The 24,681-nt window shown below is 39.3% G+C and overlaps 2 protein-coding genes and 1 long non-coding RNA gene across 4 annotated transcripts in view; 2 read left to right on the plus strand and 1 right to left on the minus strand.

Moving 5' to 3' along the window:
* LOC117477040 (NXPE family member 3-like) overlaps positions 1 to 24,681 on the plus strand; it is a 45,863-nt gene that overhangs the window by 1,220 nt on the left and 19,962 nt on the right. The gene's annotated exons all lie outside the window — the stretch shown is intronic.
* LOC117477034 lies at positions 5,543 to 11,941 on the plus strand. 2 transcript variants are annotated; one of them, XM_034123740.1, is made up of 15 exons: positions 5,543 to 5,755; positions 6,260 to 6,724; positions 6,845 to 6,937; positions 7,137 to 7,526; positions 7,750 to 7,851; positions 8,027 to 8,259; positions 8,383 to 8,561; positions 8,686 to 8,779; positions 8,882 to 9,220; positions 9,323 to 9,440; positions 9,653 to 9,744; positions 9,836 to 9,950; positions 10,163 to 10,432; positions 10,578 to 10,736; positions 10,831 to 11,941. In XM_034123740.1, the coding sequence occupies exons 2-15, from the start codon at positions 6,466 to 6,468 to the stop codon at positions 11,034 to 11,036; spliced, it is 2,649 nt and encodes an 882-aa protein (XP_033979631.1). In that variant the 5' UTR covers positions 5,543 to 5,755; positions 6,260 to 6,465; the 3' UTR covers positions 11,037 to 11,941. The 2 variants fall into 2 exon arrangements, with proteins under 2 accessions (XP_033979631.1, XP_033979630.1); XM_034123739.1 differs by having other exon boundaries at positions 5,543 to 6,724.
* LOC117477049 lies at positions 15,225 to 16,277 on the minus strand. Its single transcript, XR_004555306.1, has 3 exons — positions 16,187 to 16,277; positions 16,018 to 16,085; positions 15,225 to 15,510 (listed from the first exon to the last, which is right to left on the minus strand). It is a non-coding gene; the product is annotated as an uncharacterized LOC117477049 (long non-coding RNA).

A 24,681-nucleotide genomic window follows, 5' to 3' on the forward strand; every position in this document is an offset into this window, starting at 1 on the left:
ATTATACGTCTTTGAACATTGCACAACAATAACATGTAACAAAGGTAATCAATCTGTGAAACCACACACACACACACACACACACACACACACACACACACACACACACACACACACACACACACACACACACACACACACACACACAACACACACACACACACACACACACACACACACACACACACACACACACACACACACACACACACACACACACACACACACACACACACGCATTAGAATGCAGTAAGAGATGGCCCCTTGCCTCTTTTTTAGTCTCTGAGGAAAAAACTGTAAACCTTTATGATGCAGATGATAATGATCTATGCTCTCTGCAGTTAAGCCCCATGCCCAAAACGCAACATCTTGCAAGAAACAGCGTCTGAGGGCTTCTTAACATTTAACAAACTATGAATGTGTCATACCACTTAACGGGAATAAACTCAGCTATCAGACAATATTAACAATTTTTAGCAAAACGAAACACAAGGGTAATACCAAGCAACACACTCTCACTCCCTAAGCGTCCAGGAGCGACGCTTGGTCAGGGTCCCGTGGCGTGCAGTTGGGACGCGCCGAGGCTCCTTCAGCTTCATAAACGGACGCAAAGAGCTTTCAACTGATTGCAATTTATTCCCATCAGCGGCGGTATTTGACGCTCAGGGAAGCACCGCATCGGTCCATGTCGGCGGCATTTAAAGGCAATGTGAGCGTCCATTCCCATTGGATAACGGAGGATTTTACACCCGGAAGTAAGTATTCCCCTTACTAACTTTACAGTGATATCTGCACTACTCATCAACTCAAAAACACCAGATTATCCTTGTTAATTACACAACATTGATTGGTTTAAATTGTGTGCAATGCTTTTGTGTTTTTCCCCTTCGATTCGGAGAAACAAATATTTTTTCGGAGTTTAGGATTGCAGAAGACACTACACTACCCAGAATCCCCAGCTATCGTTTGGGACTACACCATGTGCTTTGTTTGACAAACCCCGTGATTAGTTCTCAAGCTCTGTGATTGGATGTTGGAGTGGCAGTGCGCAAAGTTTACACCGCGTCAAACAGCACTTTGAAATGGAATGAAACCTTTATATATACAGTCTATGAATGAAACCCATCGACGGCACACATTACATTACATGTTACTTGTTAGACGCTTTGATCCAAAGCGACTTACATACTCAATACTGTGGGCAATCCCCACAGGAGCAATTTGGGGTGAAGTGTCTCAGGGACACAATGACATGCTGAATGCAGTGGGCTTTGAACCTGTGACCCCCTGATCCCAACACCAAGGCTCTATCCACTGCGCCACACGCCTCCCCACACACACTATCCAAATCAAGACTCGAACGTGTCCTACTACCCCCCCTTAGGTCACAGGCTCCTCCAACAGTGCAACACAATAAAACAGATACACAGAAAAAATAGTGCAAGTAAATACAAAAAGAAAAATAGTGAAATAGTAAGAAGTTAAATAGTGCGATAAGAGTCTATATACAAGTGATTGGAATATGATATATTAGACAAATAATTTCTAAGTAGCAGCCAGATGAATGTTATGGATGTTGTTTCAAAGTTCAGGTGTTTAATAGTCTTCTGGCCTGTGGGATGAAGCTGTCCCTGAGTCTAGTGGTTTTAGTCCGGATGCTGCAGTACCGCCTGCCAGACGGCAGCAGACAGAACAGTTTGTGGCTGGGGTGATGGGGGTCTTTTATAATCCTGAGGGCTTTCTTTAAGGTTAACCTGGTATTTTTACTACATTTATTTTAGTTACTTTACAGATTTGGATTAATGATGTGAAATATAAACAACCCTTAAATCAGACTTTAGTTACACCTGAGTAAAATTCAGTGAAGGTGATTGTCAAGTGCAAACAATCAGGCGAGATATTTGATAGTTGGTGCTTGAGAAGACAAAAGATGTATCTGCAGATCTCTATAAAGCATATCCATTACTCGTTATTCTCTAATTGTTCATCAAAAACTGTATATAATGGCTATTTTGCACATTTTCAAAGGTTTATTGAAATATCATATACACAACTACAGTGTAGTTATGCAATGATGACAAACTTGGGTCATAGGTTCCTCAACAAGAGATCTATCAATATGTGTGTACCTCCACCATTAAACTGGCATATTCTGCACATTTCTTATTCTATCTACATACATCTTATAAGAGTATAATAAATATGTATAATATCGGTTAAAATAAGTGCTTCAACATAGTTAACATTGCAGGAAAGTTGATTTTCAAGTCCCAAAACAAACCATGCAATATATTAGACGTTAAGTACTTTGTCAGGCTTAATATAGATACCCCCAAAGCTTTTTGCTTACATGTATTTAAAAGAAGACCTTAACCTAAAGTATTATTTAATGTTTGAATAAATTAGTTTGTCTGTTTTGCACATCCTCCTATTAATATCTTTGTACATCTGGCACTAAACTGTTTTTATTCTAGATACCATTTACAGTATCTTCTTGATATTTTCTATTCTATATTTCTATCATTGACCTTCTACTTTCCTCCTATTTTGTATATACTCTTAATATTTAAATGTTTTCATAAAATATAACACATTCAAAAGTGCTTTACAAAAAGGCATTTTAAACAGTCATTAAAAAGCAACACAATCTACCTGCATTGCAATTACTCTAAACGTGTAATAACGTGCTTTAACCAGTAGGAGGTGCGGGTTAAAAAGCTGTCAAGTTTACAGTGTTAACCTGTTAAGCCCTGAGCCTGTTTTTCAGGTCTCAGGCTCGAAAATGACATTCCCAGAACAAATGACCATATCTTCCCTTCTAAAAGGGTTAAATTAATAATCTTTTTTCTCAAAGTAATGATAAACCTGTGAGTTGGATGTAGAAAAGTCAGAACAATATAGATGTTTTTTATTTTAAAGAAAATTCAGATTTTACATAGTAAAAAACTGTAAATTCTGTCCGTCCAAAAATTCTTTTTTACTTATAGTGAAAACTACCCTTGGATGATGGTAAAGTAGACTAAAAGCTTTAAGAATCCAAAGTACAACATATAATAAGTATCCTGTATCAAGATTGATGCAAAACAAGTGACATTTGACCTTTTTAGAGAGGTTTAGCCAAAAAAACTCCACCTCTGATGTGATTTGGGTGGAAATGTTTTTTTTCCCATATCTCTGGCCCCCCTTTGTCGATTTTGATGGTTGACACCTCTTTCTGACCGTTAGAGCCAATAGAATCGAAGGGGGATTCCCCCACACACACACGTTGTAAAACAAAAAGGTGGGGGCTTTGCGCATGTAGTTTTGCATGAGAGTGAAGCTATCTCTCGCTCTCACATCTAGAAACGGAAAAGCAGTCTTATTGCTCATGGATTATCAGAGATCATTTCAAAGGGAAACAGACACATTGGATTAACCTATGGATTAACTTCATCAGCGTTTTTATCGTTTTAATGCCATTGAAGACCACTTTGGAGCAGACTACAGAGACAAGGTAACCATGTTAGCATTTTTAGCTTCCTAGCGCCACATGTTTTTATGTCTGTTTTTGTTTATAACGTCGCGATTTCGTATAATTGAGTGATCATGAGGGTACCCTTCGATTCTGTGTCACCTCAGTGAGTGGGTTTGGCTAAACCTCTCTAAAAAGGTCAAATGTCACTTGTTTTGCATCAATCTTGATACAGGGTACTTATTATATTTTGTACTTTGGATTCCTAAAGCTTTTAGTCTACTAACCCATCATCCAAGGGTAGTTTTCACTATAAGTAAAAAAGAATTTTTGGACTGACACTATAATTTACAGTAAAATCTGAATTTTCTTTAAAATAAAAAACATCTATATTGATTCTGACACTTCTACATCCAACTCACAGATGTAACCTTGCTTTGATAAAATAAATTATTCATATAACCCTTTTAGAAGTTAAGTTGTAGTCATTTGTTTTGGGCATGTCATTTTCGAGCCTGAAACATGAAAAACAGGCTAGGTGCTTAACAGGTTAAGAGTGTGGGTGAAATGAAATTATTCATTTCTAAATATACAAGGCTTCGTCTACTGAATATATAATAATATATATAAAAAAATACGTTTTTTAAAGTATTTTCTCTGCCATACAAACATGCTAATTTGTTAAACTAGCAGGACTACACCGATTGGTTCCCAGTTCTTGAGCCATAGACCTGGCTAGTGCTATTCAGGTTTATAAGGAGATTAAGTATTCACCAGAAAGAGACAAGTGACCACTGGAGACAATGAGGCTTGATTTGGATCTGATCTGGAAAAACTCTGGTAAATACTTTTATTTTATAATATCATGTAATTATTTAATGTTGTTTGGTGTGTGTGTGTGTTAAACAACCTCTGCTCATCTGTTGTATTTATGTTGTAACAGCACTATTAGGGTTGTAACATAGTAATGTTAGCCTAGCACAGTTGCACAAGCCCCCCCTCACTAGGTTTTAGAAGCTTTTAGAAAGTAGGCCTCTAAAATAATGTTTGACTTTACAGAACAAAGGGGGATTTTAGGAACATGAATTTACACAACTGTTATGTAATTAATGTGTAATTGTGTGTGTGTGTGTGTGTGTGTGTGTGTGTGTGTGTTGTATTTAGCTTATTTTTCAAATCAAAATATGTTTGTTTTTTTGTTGATGTGTAAAGTATCCATAATAACGTTTTAAATACTTACTTTTTTGTTACAAGGTGATGAAGTCTACAGCATAAGCCAGCCGTCTATTTCTAAGCTGGATTTCCGCAGGGAGGTTTTAAATTGTTAGGCGGCGACCACTTGCTGCAGTATTTAAGATTAGATTAGATTAAAAAACCTTATTGTCAATTATATTTCATTAAATGGACATCTGCCTTTTGCATTTTTGCAACACAGGGTAAAACAGACAATGCCAATCCAGTAAGGGGCAGCTAAAATACAGAAGATACGTTAAATATTTCACAGTGGTGGTGCTCATAGACTTTGTGTGCATGTGTGTGTGTGTGTGTGTGTTAGTGTGTGTGTGTGTGTGTGTGTGTGTGTGTGTGTGAGGGCACATGAGGCGAGTTATGGTGGGTGCAAAAACTGTATAATAAAGAACTGCTTACTGGATATTTGATAAGAAAGTGAATGGTTTGTTTTAACCTGTTAAGCCCTGAGCCTGTTTTTCCAACACACTCTCACTCCCAACGCGTCCAGGAGCGACGCTTGGTCAGAATTCCGTGGTGTCCAGTTGTGACGCGCCGAGTCTCCATCAGCGTCATAAACGGATGCAAAGAGCTTTCAACTGATTGCAATGTATTCCCATCGGCGGCGGTATTTGACGCTTAGGGAAGCACGGCATTCGTTTGTGTCGGCAGCTGTTAAAGGCAATGTGAGCGTCCATTCCCATTGGATAACGGAGAATTGTACACCCGGAAGTAAGTATTCTCCTTACTGTCGATTGATTTGACAGTGATATCTCCATTACTCATCCACTCAAAAACACCAGATTACCTTTGTTAATTAAACGACATTGATAGGTTTAAATTGTGTGCAATGCTTTTGTGTTTTTTCCCTTCAATTCTGAGACAACTTGTTTTCTCTGAAATGTGGAGCGCCAAAGAGACTACACTACCCACAATCCCCAGCTATTGTTGTGACGACTTCTGTCCGCTTTGCGATTACATTACCCACAATCCTCAGGTACCGTCGTAAAGACGGCATACCTTTGCACTTTACGTGACCAAACCTGGATGAGAGAGTCGCAGTTCTTCAGAATCAAGGTAAGAGCATGGGTAACACATAGTTATAGGAAATAAACTTAGCCACGAATATATATAACAAATGAACTCGCCTGAGCTAGCTTGCTAGCTAGCTAGCTAGAACACGCAATGCAATTTCTCCATAGGATTTTGGAAAATAGCTCGAAATAAGGTCTGTGGTTGACACACATTTAAGAGACGGATCACGTTTTGTTCAGCCGGATAATCTCCACATGTCTACTCTGCTTTTATAATTTTCGAATCGTAAATCTATTAATAATACTTTGTATACATGTGTTTTTAGTATTAATAGTAATAATACTTTTATAATTTTTGTACAAATTACTTATTTAAATGACTGGTGGCAGTGATTTTGCTGTGCGATGGTGTGAAAATACCTTTAATGACAACAGTAGTAAGCATTAATTGGTTATTAGCCAAGTAGAAAATTGTAAACAACAACAATTACACTGGCATTGTTTGTTTATTTTTGAGTTTCTAAATTATGTTGTTTTCTCTCAACAGATCCTGCAATTTGTTCTCCAAAAAACAACCCTTTGTTTTTCCAAACTCCAAACAACCCAAAGGCACTTTTAAGAGCCAAGTCTGTCTTGTTAAACTGTCCTTGCTGTGTTGTACTTGATAGTCTCTTCCTATCTCTCTATTTATTTCTCTGTCTAACTCTGTTGTCAGTCTTTCTTCTGTGTCTCTGTCTGTGTCTCTTCACTATAATGAGTGATTCTGATCTTGAGGATCTCCTGAGAAGCGCAGATGAGCTGGTTGAGCAGAAAGAGTTAAGGGATGACCTACGGAGTGATGATGATTTGCTTTGTAAAGTGGAAGCAGCAACAGCAGCAGCAGCAGCAGCAGCAGCAGCAGCAGCAGCAGCAGCAGCAGCAGCAGTGTCAATGATGTGCTGGAAGAAGAGAGACAGTGAGGGAAACTTGATCTTTGCAAGACCACGTTCAACCCGGAATGTCTCAAATCAGGGTCAGTATAAGATATATATTTCTAGGCACTTGAGTATATGAAATGAATGAAAACATAACTCTTGGTAAGGGAAAAGTAGTACAATTTAATGGTATAAAATAAATGTTTTTTCTGATACAGCTGGCTGCAGTCGTAACACTGATCCCCCCGTTGATGCTCCTGACCCTGACTGTGATCTGGTCTTTGCTCCAGCTATCGCTCCAGAGACTGTTGGTATGTACTTCATTTGGTCTGGTTAGCCCGAAACACATATTCATACTTGTATCTTTATGTGATACGTACTTCATTTCTAAACTTCATAATTTGCTAGAATTAAGAACACAGTAGTTACAGCTTTCAAAACCACTCCATCCAGTATGTTTTAAAGAAAACTAATCATTGTGCTTTGGACTTTATTGTACCATTTTAACAGAGGGGTTTCTACGAGATCTCCAGCAGTCTCTGAGCGATACTACAGGAGATGAGGTGGTAGCACAAACCCCAAGTGCTTCTCTGCTGGCATCGACCAACTGGAGCACTCGAAAAAGTTTTTTTTCAGAGAGCTGGAGGGCAGCGAGACCACATCTGGTTAACACCGTAGTGGCCCAAGCAAATGTGGGAACACACATTTGCCAACAGTGTTGGAGCAAAACGTCTGTTGTCCGGTGCCGGGATTGCCGACCACATCCCTTCTTCTGTGCTGACTGTGATGTCAGCATGCACACCAGACACCCCCTCCACAACAGAGATGCTACTACTGCAGGTTACTTCCAGCCATTGGCCCCAACAACACATGTACTAAATATGGCCCTTTGCTCCTGTGGTAAGTTCTGGTTTGTGAATGTACATTTTCTTGCTGGACTTGTTGAGAATTTCATTTTGAAAATGTGAGCTTCCTCAACATCTCTGTGTTAATTCCCAGCAGTGTGCTTAAGTCTCTTTTTAATGTTCTGATGTAAAGTTAAATCCTAAATATGTCACATAACAATGTAGTATTTTTCAAAAGAGACAAATTATTTTTAATTCCCATTTGAATTTTTTTCCAGTGCGGTTTGTACCTGTGGAGATCCCGGACCAAATCTGTGGTTGTGCATCAGAGTCATTGAGCCTCAAGCCAGGAAAGACTGTGACTGTGATCACAATGAATGGTAAGAATGGGAAGAATGTTTGTCTTGTTTCTTAAGATAGATGTTATTGAAGTTTCTTCTTGATAATATCCAACCCTTCTCAAAGACATGTGGGATAGCTTGTCTATTAAACCTTAACATGGGTATTGAGTAAAGAATACCAAATGTATTAAAAACACCTTGTCTGTTTTTCAAGGACGATATGAGCTAAGCATGCCAGAGTTGGCTTGTGAAGCATGCGCTGCGACATGGACGACTGGGGTTGACGACTTTCTTCGGAGTGACTACTGGCCAGCTACCCTTCACTTCACCACCATTTATGCCACAGATGTTTTCTTCTCATTTGAAGAAATGAAAATGGCTGCACCTGGACTATCCTTTCAGGCATATTTAAGGATGCTCGATCAGCGAACGTTGCGCTTCGGCCGTGTGAGTATTGAAGTTACTTGTCCTTTTTGATCTATTTGTATTGTACAAATTGTAAGCTGTGTCCTTATAATTTATAATTTATTTTTGACATAATTATCTGTTGATGTCCTTATTTTGTTATAGACTGGGAAGATCTCAACTGACAGCTTCATCAAAAGTTTCTTTGAGTGGGAGGCTGTGCGTTATGAGGTCGACATCATGTGCAAGGAGGAGCCCTTCACCTGTCCTGCGTGTAGCCCTGATATGCTTGCAGTTTCCGTGGATGGAAACCGCAAGCATTACCGTTTCAAGAATGCAGCTAGGTACTATAGAAAATATATAATGTCACAGTATTTGAACAAATAACGAAACAAAAGTATCTTGATGTGAACCAATCAATCAATCAATAATCTGAGATGTCATACATTGCTCCTTTGATTTATTTAGATCTGAGGAACAGGCCATCTTTGACGGTGTCTTTATAGCCAGGGATGAAGACGTCTCAAGATTTGTGGACTATATACACACCACAACCAAACATGTAATATTGCAGACTCTAATTATGTATAATATAATATCCTAATGAAGGGTTTGGTTAGGTTAGTCTTTGCACCATTTTCATCAATACATTTTTATATATTAGGTCTCCGGAAGAGGTGTTTGTGGAGGACAGTGGTCGGCAGCCAGAGAGACCTCCCAAAAATCAGCCGGCAAGCTGGATGAGGAGGGATTAGAGCTTGCCGTCTGTCGACATGGAGTGCTCCTCTGTGCTCTCAATATGTACAGGGGAGAAATCTTTGCTTATCCCCTGTACCTACAGAAAAAGCTGGCCAGTAGTATGTTCTTTTGCATGGATGTGACCTGCAAATATTGGCCCTACCTCCAGAGAATCACAAAAAGCTGTCCAGAGCTCCAGCATCTTCTCAACATGAAGCCCTTTCTCTCAGTGTTTCATGCCAAAGCGCATGACTTCAAATGTGAAGTAAGGAATTGTTACCATGTGACACAATCACTTTATGTAAAAACCTCCTTGTGAATAGTGACAAGTTGTAACGAGTCGTACTTTTGAATATATTTTAAACAGGTGAAATGGAGTGGGGCATATCAAGAGGGGGCTGGACTAACCCTAGGGGAGGAGGTGGAACAGGTCAATGCCTTCCTCTCACGGATAGCAGTGACCACAAAACACATGTCAAAAGCAGGTGAGTTACGATAGAACCTTTACTGTCAGTTTTCAAAAAATGTTCAGAAAGGCACAGATTACACTAACAAATTACACCAACAACAGAAACTCATAAAAGCTCATTGACGGTTATGACCATAGAACACCATTTAGGATGGCAATATAGTATAAACCCCAGTTACAGTATAAGAAGTAAGAGGAATAGTAATAATGTGATATTCTCTTTTGCAGGACGTACAGACATGCTGACGCTGATGGCCATGCGCTGGAATCAGCAAAAAGTCAGCAACTTGGCCACCTCACTGTCCCGCAGATATCTGAAGGTAATAACATAGTTTTAGAAGAATTATTTGTGGCTGCAGCCTAAATGTAGATTTCTGTATTTACTTGTCTTTAATTGTTTGACGTTTGTAGACCACAAAAGCTCTGGAAAAGCAATTGCAGAACCTGGAGTCCATGAAGGCTGAGTTGGCAGTGACTGAAAAGCAGCTGGAAGACTGGGTCAGAGATGTGAATGAGTGGGCAGAAAGTGAGAACAATCTTAATGACGTTTTTCAACTTTTTTGTAGTCATGATTTATCAATTTATTTAAAATTTTCAGAATTAGTGATAACCCTCTATTGACATTTGCATTACTTATTTTTCATGAAGCATATGTAATAAAATAATATTAAAACATTTGATCAAATGTCACTGTTATTGTGAATTACTGTGCTTAATACACCTATTTCCTCTAAAAAGCAACAACAAACAACCCAAGGGATGCTGCTGCCTTGGCCAGCAAGATCGAAATGCTGACAGTAAGTGTCAAGAGACGTTCGCAGCGTCTCTACAAAGACACAGACAGCAACAAAGGTCGTTCCCGGATCCGCCGCAAGATCAGGGATGAGAAAGGGGTCCTGACAGCCACAGTTGAGAAATACAACTCAATGGTTCCAAGCACAGAAGCGCTGTGCCTCGAAGCCATTCTGTCTGTGGAGAAAGCTTGGCCATGGCAGCTACCAAACAGTGGTAAGTACACCAGTCTGCTGAATGCTCACAGCAAATGTGGAAAACCTTCATGTCTGATATATAAATCTATTTAAGACTTCATAGATTCTTTGAATGTTGATCTTTCATACACATTAATTCATGTTTTCTCATAAATGCTTTGCAGACTCTTTCGACCTCAGGACAAAGAGAAGAGCATTCGACCTTGTCATGGCAGTGAAGAGACTACAGGAGGAGAAGAAGATTCTCGTCACAGAAATGAACCAACACTGGAAGGTCCTTTCAACCCGCAGTGATTCCCTGAAAGAGATGTCCTGCCTGCAAAGTACAGTATATATTACATTTTTACTTTGCATGACTTTACACATCAGTGATAGGTGATGAAGTAACTAATATTGTCTTTATCTTATACATTTAAGATTCACCATTGGGCCTGAGCGAAGACGGGATGAAAGGTCTTCAGAGCATGTTTAGGAAAAAGCAGCACGACATCGGAGAAATGAAGACTCATGCTAGACGATGCTATCTGCAGCTTTTGACTGGAGCAGAGACCATCAGCTTCTTGCAAAGTCTTTCAGATGAGTCTTCTGACTGCGACTCTGACAGCTCTGATGACACACGGTGAAGCCCCCTCCAGACTACCTTCTATTTAACATCTACATGCTCCCCCTCTGTGAAATACTCCGCCAACATGGTCTCAACTTCCACTCCTATGCCGACGACACCCAACTCTACATCAGTACCAATCCATCATCCCAGCTGTCACTAGTCAACTGCCTCCGCAACATCCAAACCTGGATGTCAACAAACCTACTGAAACTCAACAAAAACAAAACAGAGCTCATGGTTGTGGCCCCAAAAACACTGCTCCGGAAGGTTGGAGATCTGCTCCTCACCGTCGATGGCTGCTCCATCCAGCCTGGGCGTCACTCTGGACTCTAGCCTCACCTTCAACTCCCACATCAGGTCTACTGTCAAAACTGCTTTTTTTCACCTTCGAAACATCTCCAGACTCCGGCCCTCTCTCCCCGACCCCGTTGCAGAAACATTAATACATACCTTCATCTCCTCACGCCTGGACTACTGCAATGGAGTTCTGTTCGGGGTCACCTGCAAAGCCCTGGACAGGCTCCAGTACGTCCAGAACTCTGCAGCCAGGCTCCTCACCCGCACTAAGCCCTGGCAACACATCACCCCCATCCTCCTCCACCTTCACTGGCTCCCGGTCAAGTCACGCATCCAGTACAAACTCCTCCTGCTAACCTACACATCTCTCCACTCCCTAGCCCCTGCATACATCTCTGACCTCCTTCAGCCCTACACCCCCTCTCGTCAGCTGCGGTCCTCCGACAAAAAAAAATGACACATTTCTTAATGTCTTAATATGTATGTCCAGTAAGTTATTCTTCAGGTTGTTGATATGCTGTTGAAGGCATTTTTTATCATTTCATTTTATTCAGATGTTATTACATGTCTACTCTGAAACACTATGTAAACAAGGTCCCATAACAATAAAGTTGATAAAAATTGTTTTGACTGTTCACTCATGTTCTGTTTGTATCTCTGTTTAGCAAACACACATTCTGATTAGCACCATGAGGGGGCGGATAAACCTTTTTGTCTGATGTTTTAAAATATGTGCAATAATATAGCTATATCCTGTATATATCACATTTAAAACAACCTTCAGTTGACCAAAGTGCTGTACAGGCAATAACTACAATATTAAATAACACAATGGGAGTACAATAATAAAACATGATAAAAAGCACAATAACTAGAAACATATATTTTTTTAAACATACAAATGTAAAAATATAATGTTCAACTAGTATTAAAAGTAATGACTAACATGAATAAAACATCTTCAGGTGTTATATATACATATCTGTCCTACACTAATAATGAAACAGATAAAATGGCATTGTAATCTGTGTACCTCATTTGTTTGATCCTCATAAATTACCTTTCAAACACCTCATCAGTTGCCTGTTTTTGACTTAGCCTACATAATTAGCCTACACCTGGTACAATGCCTTAGCCTCATATAGTCCATATTTAGCTTGATAATGGTAGTTAGATATGTAAATTAACATAATGTGTTTTTGATAGCATTGTATACCATGTGTACTTTATACGTCTGTATTATTCACCTAGTGGTTAAAGCACGTTATTACACATTTACAGTCATTGCAATGCCGGTAAGGTTGTGTTGCTAATCTCTGCTGCATGTTTTGTTGAATGGGTTACATTTGATGAAAACATTTAAATATTAAGAGTACATACAAATAGGGGGAAAGTAGAAGGTCAATGATAGAAATATAGAATAGAAATATAGAATAGAAAATATCAACAAGATAGGCTACTGTAAGTGATCTCTACAATAAAAGTTTAGTGCCGGATGTATACAGATATTAATAGGAGGATGTGCAAATCAGGCAAACTAATCAGGCTTTATTAAAACATTAAATAATACTTTAAGTTAAGGTCTTCTTTTAAATACATGTAAGCAAAAAGCTTTGGTAAATCTACAGATAAATATTAAGCCTGACAAAGTACTTAAAGTCTAATATTCAGGGTTGCCAACTTTGGGTACCTGGCTGGAGTGAGATTTTGATATCATGGGTTTAATTACACATATGCGCACTAAATGACTGCTATCATGTCAGTAGCGGGACCTTAGCATATATATTGGATATATATACAATATATGCAAATACACAATATTGGACACAGACTATAAAGGGCACAAAGTTTCATTCACTAATGAAAGTCAAACACATGTTTGTTTCCACTGTTTTATTGTGCCTGTCGCGATAAGCAAATAATTGACTTATCGTACGATAAATAAAAATGAACTCGATAAATTGCCATTTACATGAGGATGTGACAAGCAGTTTGAAAGGATGTACTTGAATTATTATTATATATTATCATTATGTCAGTGGTCTAAAATGGTCATACAACGGTGCCGACAATACTATCGTTTATCGCAATAATTTCCGGGAAAATGTATCCAACAAAATTAATTATCGTGAGAGGCCTATACATGAAACACACACACACAAACAAATCTACAGACTTACTCCAAACTGCCAAATATATTAATTAACACACTCTCACTCTCATATACTCTTTGACTCTATTTTGGCCTAGTAGAACAATAAGCAGCAGACTTTTACTTTTTATCATTTCTACTGGATCTTAGATCTGCGCATGCGCAATACGGGTCGGGGATTGAACAACCGGCTCCCACTGCTCTGCTGTCTGTTAACGTTGTTAAGAGTGGTGGGGGCCGGGAGGGAGCGGATTGACAGCTTGAGCAGCTGTCAACTCAACATTGTAAATAACCAACCAAAAATGATCGCCGGTTCATCTTGTTTTTGGCGTGAGAATAGGTTGGGCAGCGTGAGAGCGTGAGATTGAGAGTGAACGCGTGTGTCACACGCCAGATGCGTGAGAGTTGGCAACCCTGATATATTGCATAATTTGTTTTGGGACTTGACAATCAACTTTCCTGCAATGTTAACTACGTTTAAGCACTTATTTTAACTGACATTACATATTAATTATACTCTTATAAGATGTATGTAGATAGTATAAGAAATGTGCAGAATATGACTGTTTAATGGTGGAGGTATAAACATATTGATAGATCTCTTGTAATGCACTGTTGACGAACCTGCGAAGTTTGTCATTCATTGCATAACTACACCGTAGTTGTGTATATGATGTCAATAAACCTTAGAACATCTTGAAAGGGATGTGCTAAATAGGTTAAGGTTACCCTCTGAATTGTGGTGGAGTAGAATTACAAAGTAACAATAAATACTGCTGACAGTTAATGTATCAACGTCTCCATTACAAGTTTCAAAAACTAAACCTTTCTTATTTACACTATTGTCTTTGATTTATTTCCCAAATTATGTTTGTGAATTTAATGATTGTCAAATACAGTTCAACTGGGGAGTAAAACTGTTATAGCAAACCAGATAAGTCACATGTTGACCTGACAAATCTACATTTTCAAATAGTGCTTTTAACAGGAGCCAAATTGTGCTAAATTTCAGGTGAATACTTTGATAGTAGGTTTAGAATAAGTTTCTAGGTTTTAACATAATGTTTCTCATATGGTCCGTTGCTGCAGGACTGTCACATATCGTCTTTTAGAGATGCTCCTGATGTTCCGGTCGCTGGCATTTAGAAGATCTGGTCTGCATTTCCACGTTTTGGGGCAAATTCTAATTGTACCAGTATTATTCATGACATATACAGAAGACCATAACACAAATTGATATCTATCTTGTGTTTTAAGACTGAGGCAGCCCGAAAATAATGATTGTCACATTTGCATTAACATACCAAAAACTAAAACATTTTAAATGGCTTTACCCTATTGAGAAATAATTGTACAAAAAATACACAACAGAAACAACAATTTATTGAAACAATTTATTGAAAAAACGTATTGTGTGTGTGTGTGTGCGTGTGTGTGTGTGTGTGTGTGTGTGTGTGTGTGTGTGTGTGTGTGTGTGTGTGTGTGTGTGTGTGTCTGTGTGTATGTGTATGTGTGTGTCTGTGTGCGCATCAGACCTCCGCCCCCAGCTGCACAGCCTCTGCTCACTGCAGCTGGTCTTACCGTTAAAGGAGGATCAGAGTCATTAAATGTTTAAAGTGCTTCATTAAGAGTAAAATATATTAAATCTCTTAAACGAATCAGGAGATCGAACTCTATAAAAACATTAAAGTGTGTGAAATATACTTACAAATTCTATAATAATTTTTTGATTATAAAATAATAACATACAGTTCTTACTTGTGGTTTGTGATGCATGTGTGGTAGACCCACAGCACGTCAAACATTTAGGATATATACAAATACGGGTAGCATAACTAATACATATGTTAGTGATTTGTGTCTCTCTTCTGTAGGACAAATTACATAACAACATACAATACAAAAGTATTCAATTGAGATGAGCCTACTGTATCAGTGTATAAACCCTTTGCTTCCAGTACAACACATACATGTATGGTCATTAAGGAAAAACTTACCACTCGGAGCATGGTGTCCAGCGAATTTTCACTTCTTGTCTTTGCTGAAAGGCATGACATGAAATGGACAGAAATATTAATGAGAGATACTTTACAAAGTTAGGTGATACAACTTTACAGAACATTATTTGTACCATTTATAGACCATCAATAAGGTTAGATTTCTACACATAAACAATACTAACAGACAACAGCATCTGAAACCAGAGATACAGAAGAATCCACTATCGTACCAGTATGGAGCAGCTTCTTTAAGACTGGGAGTTTCCTACAACACAAGGTTATAAGGTGATGCAAAACATAGTCCTGTAATGCTTACAATGACAACAAAAGGTGCAGTGTCGAGGATGGATTGAGGAACCTCACCGCTCCATACTTGTACGATAGTGGATACTTGTGTATCTCTGGATTCAGAGGCGTTATATGTTAGTATCGTTTGGGCTCTGTGCAGATATCTCACTGATGGTCTGTAGACGGTACCAATAATGTTCTGTACGTTTTTATGTTATTTAACAAGAAAAACAAAAAGGAAGAAATTATAACACACTTACATTAAAAACTCTTCTTTCCACAATGCTCTCATAGAGGAACACCTTCTGGGTCCTGTGTTTCCTGCATTCTAAAAATAAATAACACCATTTTAATAATTAGGTAATAAGTCTTCCAAACAATCATTTAAAGAAATGTATTGTATAGTATATAGTATAGTGCAAATCGAACCTTTTCGACTTTTCTTTGACGGTGGAGGCGGTGGAGGAGAAGACAAGGAGGAGAGAGAAGGCTGGGAGCATGGAGGAGGTGGAGGAGAAGAAAAGGAGGAGAGAGAAGGCTGGGAGCATGGAGGAGGTGGAGGAGAAGAAAAGGAGGAGAGAGAAGGCTGGGAGCATGGAGGAGGTGGAGGAGAAGACAAGGAGGAGAGAGAAGGCTGGGAGCATGGAGGAGGTGGAGGAGAAGACAAGGAGGAGAGAGAAGGCTGGGAGCATGGAGGAGGTGGAGGAGAAGACAAGGAGGAGAGAGAAGGCTGGGAGCATGGAGGAGGTGGAGGAGAAGACAAGGAGGAGAGAGAAGGCTGGGAGCATGGAGGAGGTGGAGGAGAAGACAATGGGGAGAGAGAAGGCTGGGAGCATGGAGGAGGTGGAGGAGAAGACAATGGGGAGAGAGAAGGCTGGGAGCATGGAGGAGGTGGAGGAGAAGACAAGGGGGGGAGAGAAGGCTGGGAGCATGGAGGAGGTGGAGGAGAAGACAAGGGGGAGAGAGAAGGCTGGGAGCATGGAGGAGGTGGAGGAGAAGACAAGGGGGGAAGAGAAGGCTGGGAGCATGGAGGAGGTGGAGGAGAAGACAATGGGGAGAGAGAAGGCTGGGAGCATAGAGGAGGTGGAGGAGAAGACAATGGGGAGAGAGAAGGCTGGGAGCATGGAGGAGGTGGAGGAAGAGAAAAAAGATGGAGAGTAAATGTCTCCGGAAGCTCTGGCTCTGGCTCTCGCTCTGGCTCTGTCTCTCGCTCCGTCTCTGTCTCTCGCTCCGTCTCTCGCTCTGGCTCTCGCTCCGTCTCTCGCTCTGGCTCTTGCTCTGGTCCAGGGGGGGCTGGTGGACCAGCAGATGTCGATGCAGCTTGTTGTGCAGCACACACTGCAAATGTTGAAAATAATACAAGGGAAAATTAACAGAACACATTTTAAGGAAGACTTATTTTTTGCCTTACTTGCAAGAAATTAATTAAATGCATTGAATTTCCCTCTTATTATAAATCAACCAGGTAGTTCTTAAGTGAATGAAATTCAGGTAGTGTGAAAATAATGTTTTTAAGCTACCACAGCTGACTGTAGACATATTGCTATGTTTTTCATATCAGTGTTTAACACAACAACTTATCGTATTTAGTTAAGACCATGATCATAATGAAAATGTAGTTGCAGTCTGGAGCAGCTTCTCTCATTAAACTAGAAATAATTTAAAACTTGCAGATAAATACATTAAATCTGTAATGAAACATGGTGATAAGACTTTTGACAGGTTGTTGCCGGGTATGTTTTTGCAAAGAACCATGTGCGTCTCACAGAAGAAAATAGGCATGACTTTTCTTCTGTGTCATTTTGAAACTGTGGGTGCTCTGACATGTTTCGACGGATGCCCAGATAAAAAGCATAAGCCGTAATGATAAGCACACGTGCAGCGTACGGCACCATGTGTGTCCTGGACATTAGGGTGCGAGGTAGGAGTGTCATGATGTCTAATTTCATTGAATGTCTTTTGCCTCAACTCGTCTCTCGAGGTGTCTCCTCCTCTTCTCCCATCTCATGTGAGAGGGATTAAGACATGAAGAGAGGAGGCAAGAGTTACAAACTGGGAAAACAGAGCAGCCTCATATCTTTATGATGCCTGCAGAGATGTGTTTGTATTACAGACACATGCATAATGTGCATGCTTGCTAACTACAGGTGAGTAATGTCGACATTTGCATTCAATTCAACCCTTTAAATATTTGTGTATAGCACATTTCAATGTTGTCCAAAGTGCTGTACAGGCTTAAAACACAATACAAAATAAAGAAATATGCATACAAATAATTAATTATAAATAAAAACTAAAAAGTAGGTAACTGCAATACCATTAGTGTGGTACCCTCATATTAGTATCTTAGTGTTCACAGTGATAACATGCTGGCCCTGACAAGCCCATGTTGACAGCCTTTGTTCTATAATACAGCATAGGTTGTATTATATAAAAAAGGCTCAGGGGGGGATGACATTTTAATGATATAACGGGATAGATGTAACAGAAGTGTGAATTTGATGAATGCATTGACACAAAGCCCATGGACGACTACACAATGAGATAATAAAGTACAAGGATGATCTTACTTTTCAGGAGGTACTCATAGAGTTTCCTCATTTTGAGTAGGATCTCCCTAACGACCCCATCAGTGTTACCAAAATGGTGGACCAGATCCCCACGGATCTCCCCACTGCGGCCCTTATTGCAAAGGAAAAGGACCGGGCTGGAGCCAAGGGTGTGTAGTTTAAGAACCTGCAAGAATTGGAGCGAAAAAGATTGCATACAGGCACATTGATCAATGATACAAATCTTTTGGTTTGTTAAAGCCCGAAAAATGGTTTCACATTCACTGAGGGCAAGGCTGTTTGACAAATAAGATATGTAATCGTCTGAGAGGCCAAACATCTTAAATAATAAGTCATTTAAACTCACAGATAGCTCGGCCGACTTAACGGTCCTGCTGGCGTTCCTGTTGCTCTTCACAGAAGCCCCCCAGCTAGAGTCCTTCAATTCCGCTTCTTCTTTTTTTTTTAATTTATTTATTTGAAGGGGGCAGACACACGCCACACATGTTTTACGCCCAAGGGAATTTGGGGCCTGGCAGGAGGGGCACAGTTGGGTTTTGGGCTTTGTCATTCTGCAAATGAAAGTTAAACATAGAGGGATTATCTCAAAAATGTTTGCTGTCAGTTGATCAATTTGTTCTCAAATACACAAATATGTTATTAAGTTCATGCTCTATATTAAATGCAATTGAAGAGATAGAAGATACAGTCTAATATGCTGTGAATACTTGAGATAGTGCGCAAACTTCCAATGGTTTGAATCAAATTAATATATTCATATGTGAATATTCAATATATTCAAACACAAATGACAAGTGGGGTTTTTGTATAATAGAATGTAACATTTAAACGCCAATGCTAAGTGACTCCATTTTGAACAAAATTGAACAACATTCTGTTAATAATTAGGCTAATGTGTACTGACTTCTAATGTACTGTGTAATTTGTTCACATATAAACATCATGACATTAAATTATGGCATTCCTTCTTGATGACAGCTTATGGTAAAAAAAACAAATGACCAGCAACCGCAGTGACGCGTCCTAAAAATGTTACGTCATTACACCGAACACGTAAAACACTCCCGCTAAGTAATAAATAATAAATAAATAATAATAATTACAAATACTTTCGCTCCAGAGAGTCCTCTTTGTTTTGATGAGCGATACAACTAACAGTGCTAGCTCCTTTGATGACTACGACATTGTACTAACACAGCTAGCTAGCCAAACGGTGGCTAATGCTAGCTTCTAAATGACCCGTTATTACAAAAAAGAAAATAACTGTTACAGACTACATTTTCTTTAAGTTTCTCGTACTGTCTTACGAATCCTGCTGCCTGGGTGGGACTTGAATACATAACCCAAATATTTTATTTGTGTTATATTTGAATATTGTCGAAAATTAAGTGAGCAGTCGAGTTTATTACAGCTTACCTTGCTGGTGTCTCAAGGTTCCGAGCGATGTATCACGTGAACTACGTGACCTCGAGACCTGGCCTTGCGAAGATAGCTGAGGATTGTGGGTAGTGTAGTGTCTTCGGCCATCCAAAACTCAAAACTACTTGTTTCTCAGAATTGAAAGGGAAAACGTGACAAAAGCATTGTACACTAAAACCTATCAATGTCGTTTCATTAACAAGGATAATCTGGTGTTTTTTAGTTAATGAGTAGTGCAGATATCACATATTTATGTTTCATCCAATCACAGAGCTTGTTCACTTATCACAAGGTTTTGTCGCAAAGCGGACAGAAGTCGTCACAACAATAGCTGGGGATTGTGGGTAGTGTAGTCTCTTTGGCGCTCCACATTTCAGAGAAAACAAGTTGTCTCAGAATTGAAGTGAAAAAACACAAAAGCATTGTACACAATTTAAACCTATCAATGTCGTTTAATTAACAAAGGTAATCTGGTGTTTTTGAGTGGATGAGTAATGGAGATATCACTGTCAAATCAATCGACAGTAAGGAGAATACTTACTTCCGGGTGTACAATTCTCCGTTATCCAATGGGAATGGACGCTCACATTGCCTTTAACAGCTGCCGACACAAACGAATGCCGTGCTTCCCTAAGCGTCAAATACCGCCGCCGATGGGAATACATTGCAATCAGTTGAAAGCTCTTTGCATCCGTTTATGACGCTGATGGAGACTCGGCGCGTCACAACTGGACGCCACGGAATTCTGACCAAGCGTCGCTCCTGGACGCGTTGGGAGCGAGAGTGTGTTGGTTTTTCAGGTCTCAGGCTCGAAAATGACATTCCCAGAACAAATGACCATATCTTCCCTTCTAAAAGGGTTAAATTAATAATCTTTTTCTCAAAGTAATGATAAACCTGTGAGTTGGATGTAGAAAAGTCAGAATCAATATAGATGTTTTTTATTTTAAAGAAAATTCAGATTTGACATAGTAAAAAACTGTAAATGATAGTGTCCGTCCAAAGATTATTTTGTACTTATAGTGAAAACTACCCTTGGATGATGGTAAGGTAGACTAATAGCTTTAGGAATCCAAAGTACAACATATAATAAGTACCCTGTATCAAGATTGATGCAAAACAAGTGACATTTGAACTTTTTAGAGAGATTTAGCAAAAAGAAACCACTTCTGGGGTCATTTGGGTGGATTTCCCATATCTCTGGCCCCCCTTGGTCGATTTTGATGGTTAACACCTCTTTCTGACCGTTAGAGCCAATAGAATCGAAGGGGGAGTCCCCCACACACTCATTGTGAAGAGAAAAGGTGGGAGCTTCGCGCATGTAATTTTCCATCAGAGTGAACCTATCTCTAGCTTTGACATCTGGAAACGGAAAAGCAGTTTTAATGCTTATGGATTATCAGAAATCATTTCAAAGGGACACAGACACATTGGATTAACCTATGAATTAACTTCAGCAGCGTTTTAATCGTTTTAATGCCATTGAAGACCACTAACAAAATGTTAGCATTTTTAGCTACCTAGCGCCACCTGTTTTGATGGCCGTTTTTGTTTATAACGTCGCCATTTAGTATAATTCAGTGATAATGTGGGTGTCCAACGATTCTGTGTCACCTCACGATGTGAAACGATGTCATGGATGTAGAGAAGAGATAAATAATAAGTGTTTGTGAGTGATTTTCGGTGCAGTAAGGTGTTAGCATTTATCGCTCATTGCTAATTCAGAGGCTCAGTGTTAGCATTGTGGGTTTTATTTTGAAAAAAAAAAAAAAAAGGTCAGTTAGATTAATTTCTTCCCGTTACATGGATATAAAACATTCATAGTTTATTAAATGAACATGCCCTCAGACACTGTTTCCTGCAAGATGTTGCGGCAGTGCCCCGGTACCGGGGTCTGTCGGGCTTAACAGGTTAACATGTAAATAAATTACTCTCATGTATTCCTGTGTATTTAATGGATGATTTATTGCATTTTACTTCACAAATACATGGAACTGGAGTGTTAAAACAGCACACCAGTATGTAAAACACCACATTTTCTGCCTTTTATTATCTCATTATGTTAACTAAAGTATATCAGAAACCTTTTTTGAGATTTCCAATGGACTGATCTGACATGATGACTAAGTCTTACAGTGTGACAAAATGGAAAGTAGGGCAAACCCCAAAACTGCTATGGGAAATGGAAAAACCTAATTATTGATTTCCTGTTTATAAGATTGTTCATCCCTCTGTTAGCCAGACTACTTCAGGACACTGGAAGCTTTCTGATCTTTAACGCTTTTACGGGAAATGCCAGGATGTTTTGTTTAGGGTGGAGTAAATGAATGAATTTCCCTTTCACTCTTTACCTCTCCTAAGTTAACCCCTCTCCTCTCGGACCAGGAAAAAATGTGGAGAAGAGAAAAGGAAAGGAAAAGGACATTTTATTTTGATCATTTATTTAAGCCTTGGCATAGCTCATAAAACCCACATCAAAAATATGTTTTACAGATTTACAGAATAGATGTTCCTTTCATTAATATTAGACTGGAAAGAAAGCAGCTCCATTTGTATCTCCAATAGTCTTGTGTACAACAAACCTAATGACAGATTTTTTATTTTTGCAAACTATCATTGAATATTGTGGGAATGTTTACGGTGTGATCACTTCCCAAACACTTCAAGAGGAAAAACCTGTGCATCCTGGCCTGTAACTCCTGACCATTGCTTCCATGTTTATGTTGGCAAGCTTTTTTGTCGTTTGTGTCTCATTAACCTGTTAAGCCCTGAGCCTGTTTTTCAGGTCTCAGGCTCGAAAATGACATTCCCAGAACAAATGACCATATCTTCCCTTCTAAAAGGGTTAAATTAATAATCTTTTTTCTCAAAGTAATGATAAACCTGTGAGTTGGATGTAGAAAAGTCAGATTCAATATAGATGTTTTTTATTTTAAAGAAAATTCAGATTTTACATAGTAAAAAACTGTAAATGATAGTGTCCGTCCAAAGATTCTTTTTTACTTATAGTGAAAACCACCCTTGGATGATGGGTTAGTAGACTAAAAGCTTTAGGAATCCAAAGTACAACATATAATAAGTGCTCTGTATCAAGATTGATGCAAAACAAGTGACATTTGACCTTTTTAGAGAGATTTAGCAAAAAGAAACCACTTCTGGGGTCATTTGGGTGGATTTTCCATATCTCTGGCCCCCCTTGCTCGATTTTGATGGTTGACACTGACCGTTAGAGCCAATAGAATCGAAGGGGCAGTCCCCCACACACACTCATTGTGAAGAGAAAAGGTGGGTGCTTCGCACATGTAATTTTCCATCAGGGTGAACCTATCTGTAGCTTTGACATCTGGAAACGGAAAAGCAGTTTTAATGCTTATGGATTATCAGAAATAATTTAAAAGGGACACAGACACATTAGATTAACCTATTGATTAACTTCAGCAGCGTTTTTATCGTTTTAATGCCATTGAAGACCACTTTAGAGAGACTACAGAGCCAAGGTAACCATGTTAGCATTTTTAGCTTCCTAGCGCCACATGTTTTGATGTCTGTTTTTGTTTATAACGTCGCGATTTCGTATAATTGAGTGATAATGAGGGTACCCTTCGATTCTGTGTCACCTCACGATGTGAAACGATGTCATGGATGTGGAGAAAAGATAAATAATAAGGTTTTGTGAGTGATTTTCGGTGCAGTAATCTGTTAGCATTTTTCACTCGTTGCTCATTCAGAGGCTCAGCGTTAGCATTGTGGGGTTTAAAAAAAAACAAAAAAAAACGTTTCTTCCCGTTACATGGATATAAAACATTCATAGTTTATTAAATGAACATGCCCTCAGACACTGTTTCCTGCAAGATGTTGCGGCAGTGCCCCGGTACCGGGGTCTCTCGGGCTTAACAGGTTAACAAAATAAACTAGAGAATGCAATTCCTGAAGAAATTGCTAGTGGGAATGCTTTATGCTGAAAAGCTGACGCTAAACTGCTATGCTGAAATGTAATGTGTAAGAAGAAAGTGAAGAATTTAGATTGAAATGATACATGAACACTGGGGGCTTGAATGTGTGATGAGTGAAGAAAATAAAGTAAAAAGGCTTGGAAAAGCAGCAGAATATTTGAACTGCAAACTTTTGAACTAACTTGATGGTGAATGATCTGTCGCCATGGCAACGGCATTTGATGACACCCCATAATACGCTTAGATGCGTTAATGGCTGCATCGTTACCAAACCTGTGAAGTTTTGGGCCGTTTGGAACATTTTCACTGAAGTTATGAGAAAACCGTGTTTCATGGCGAGTATTGTGTTGCCATGGCAACGGCATTTGAAGAAACCCCATAATTGACGTAGAGCTGTTGAGGGCTGGACCGGTGATATACAAGCGAAGTTTGGGGGACGATCGGACCGTTTCCATTGGACTTACAGCGACATCGTGCTTTTATTTTTTTTTAATTTAACCTTTATTTAACCAGATAAAAACATTGAGATAAAATCTCATTTTCATGCTGACCTGGCCAAGAAGGCAGCAACATTACACATAACACAAACATATAAAATACAGAGAACATAACTAAGAAAACAAAAGACGAAAAAGCAGTCACTACATTGTGCACATTCGGACAGTAAAAAAAGTACACTACTTGTTACTGCAAGAGCAGCTGGTGGTGAGGACTTCAGACAACTTCAATTTAAAACATGCTATTGAGACAAGTGCCATCAGTTTTAGGCTTGATTGAAGGTCATTCCAAGACCAAGGACCATAATAAGAAAGACTCCTTTTTCCAGCCTCAGTCCGCACAGCAGGAACCTGGAACCGTATCCAGGCACTGGATCTGAGGTTGTAAGAGTCGCAAACTGGGGCAAATCTGACACATATGTAGAGTGGAAGCTTACCTAAAATGGCTTTATACATTAATAAAAACCAGTGCTGCATCCTACTCA

Source organism: Trematomus bernacchii, unplaced genomic scaffold, assembly GCF_902827165.1.
Source record: "Trematomus bernacchii unplaced genomic scaffold, fTreBer1.1, whole genome shotgun sequence".
Classification (NCBI taxonomy): domain Eukaryota; kingdom Metazoa; phylum Chordata; class Actinopteri; order Perciformes; family Nototheniidae; genus Trematomus; species Trematomus bernacchii.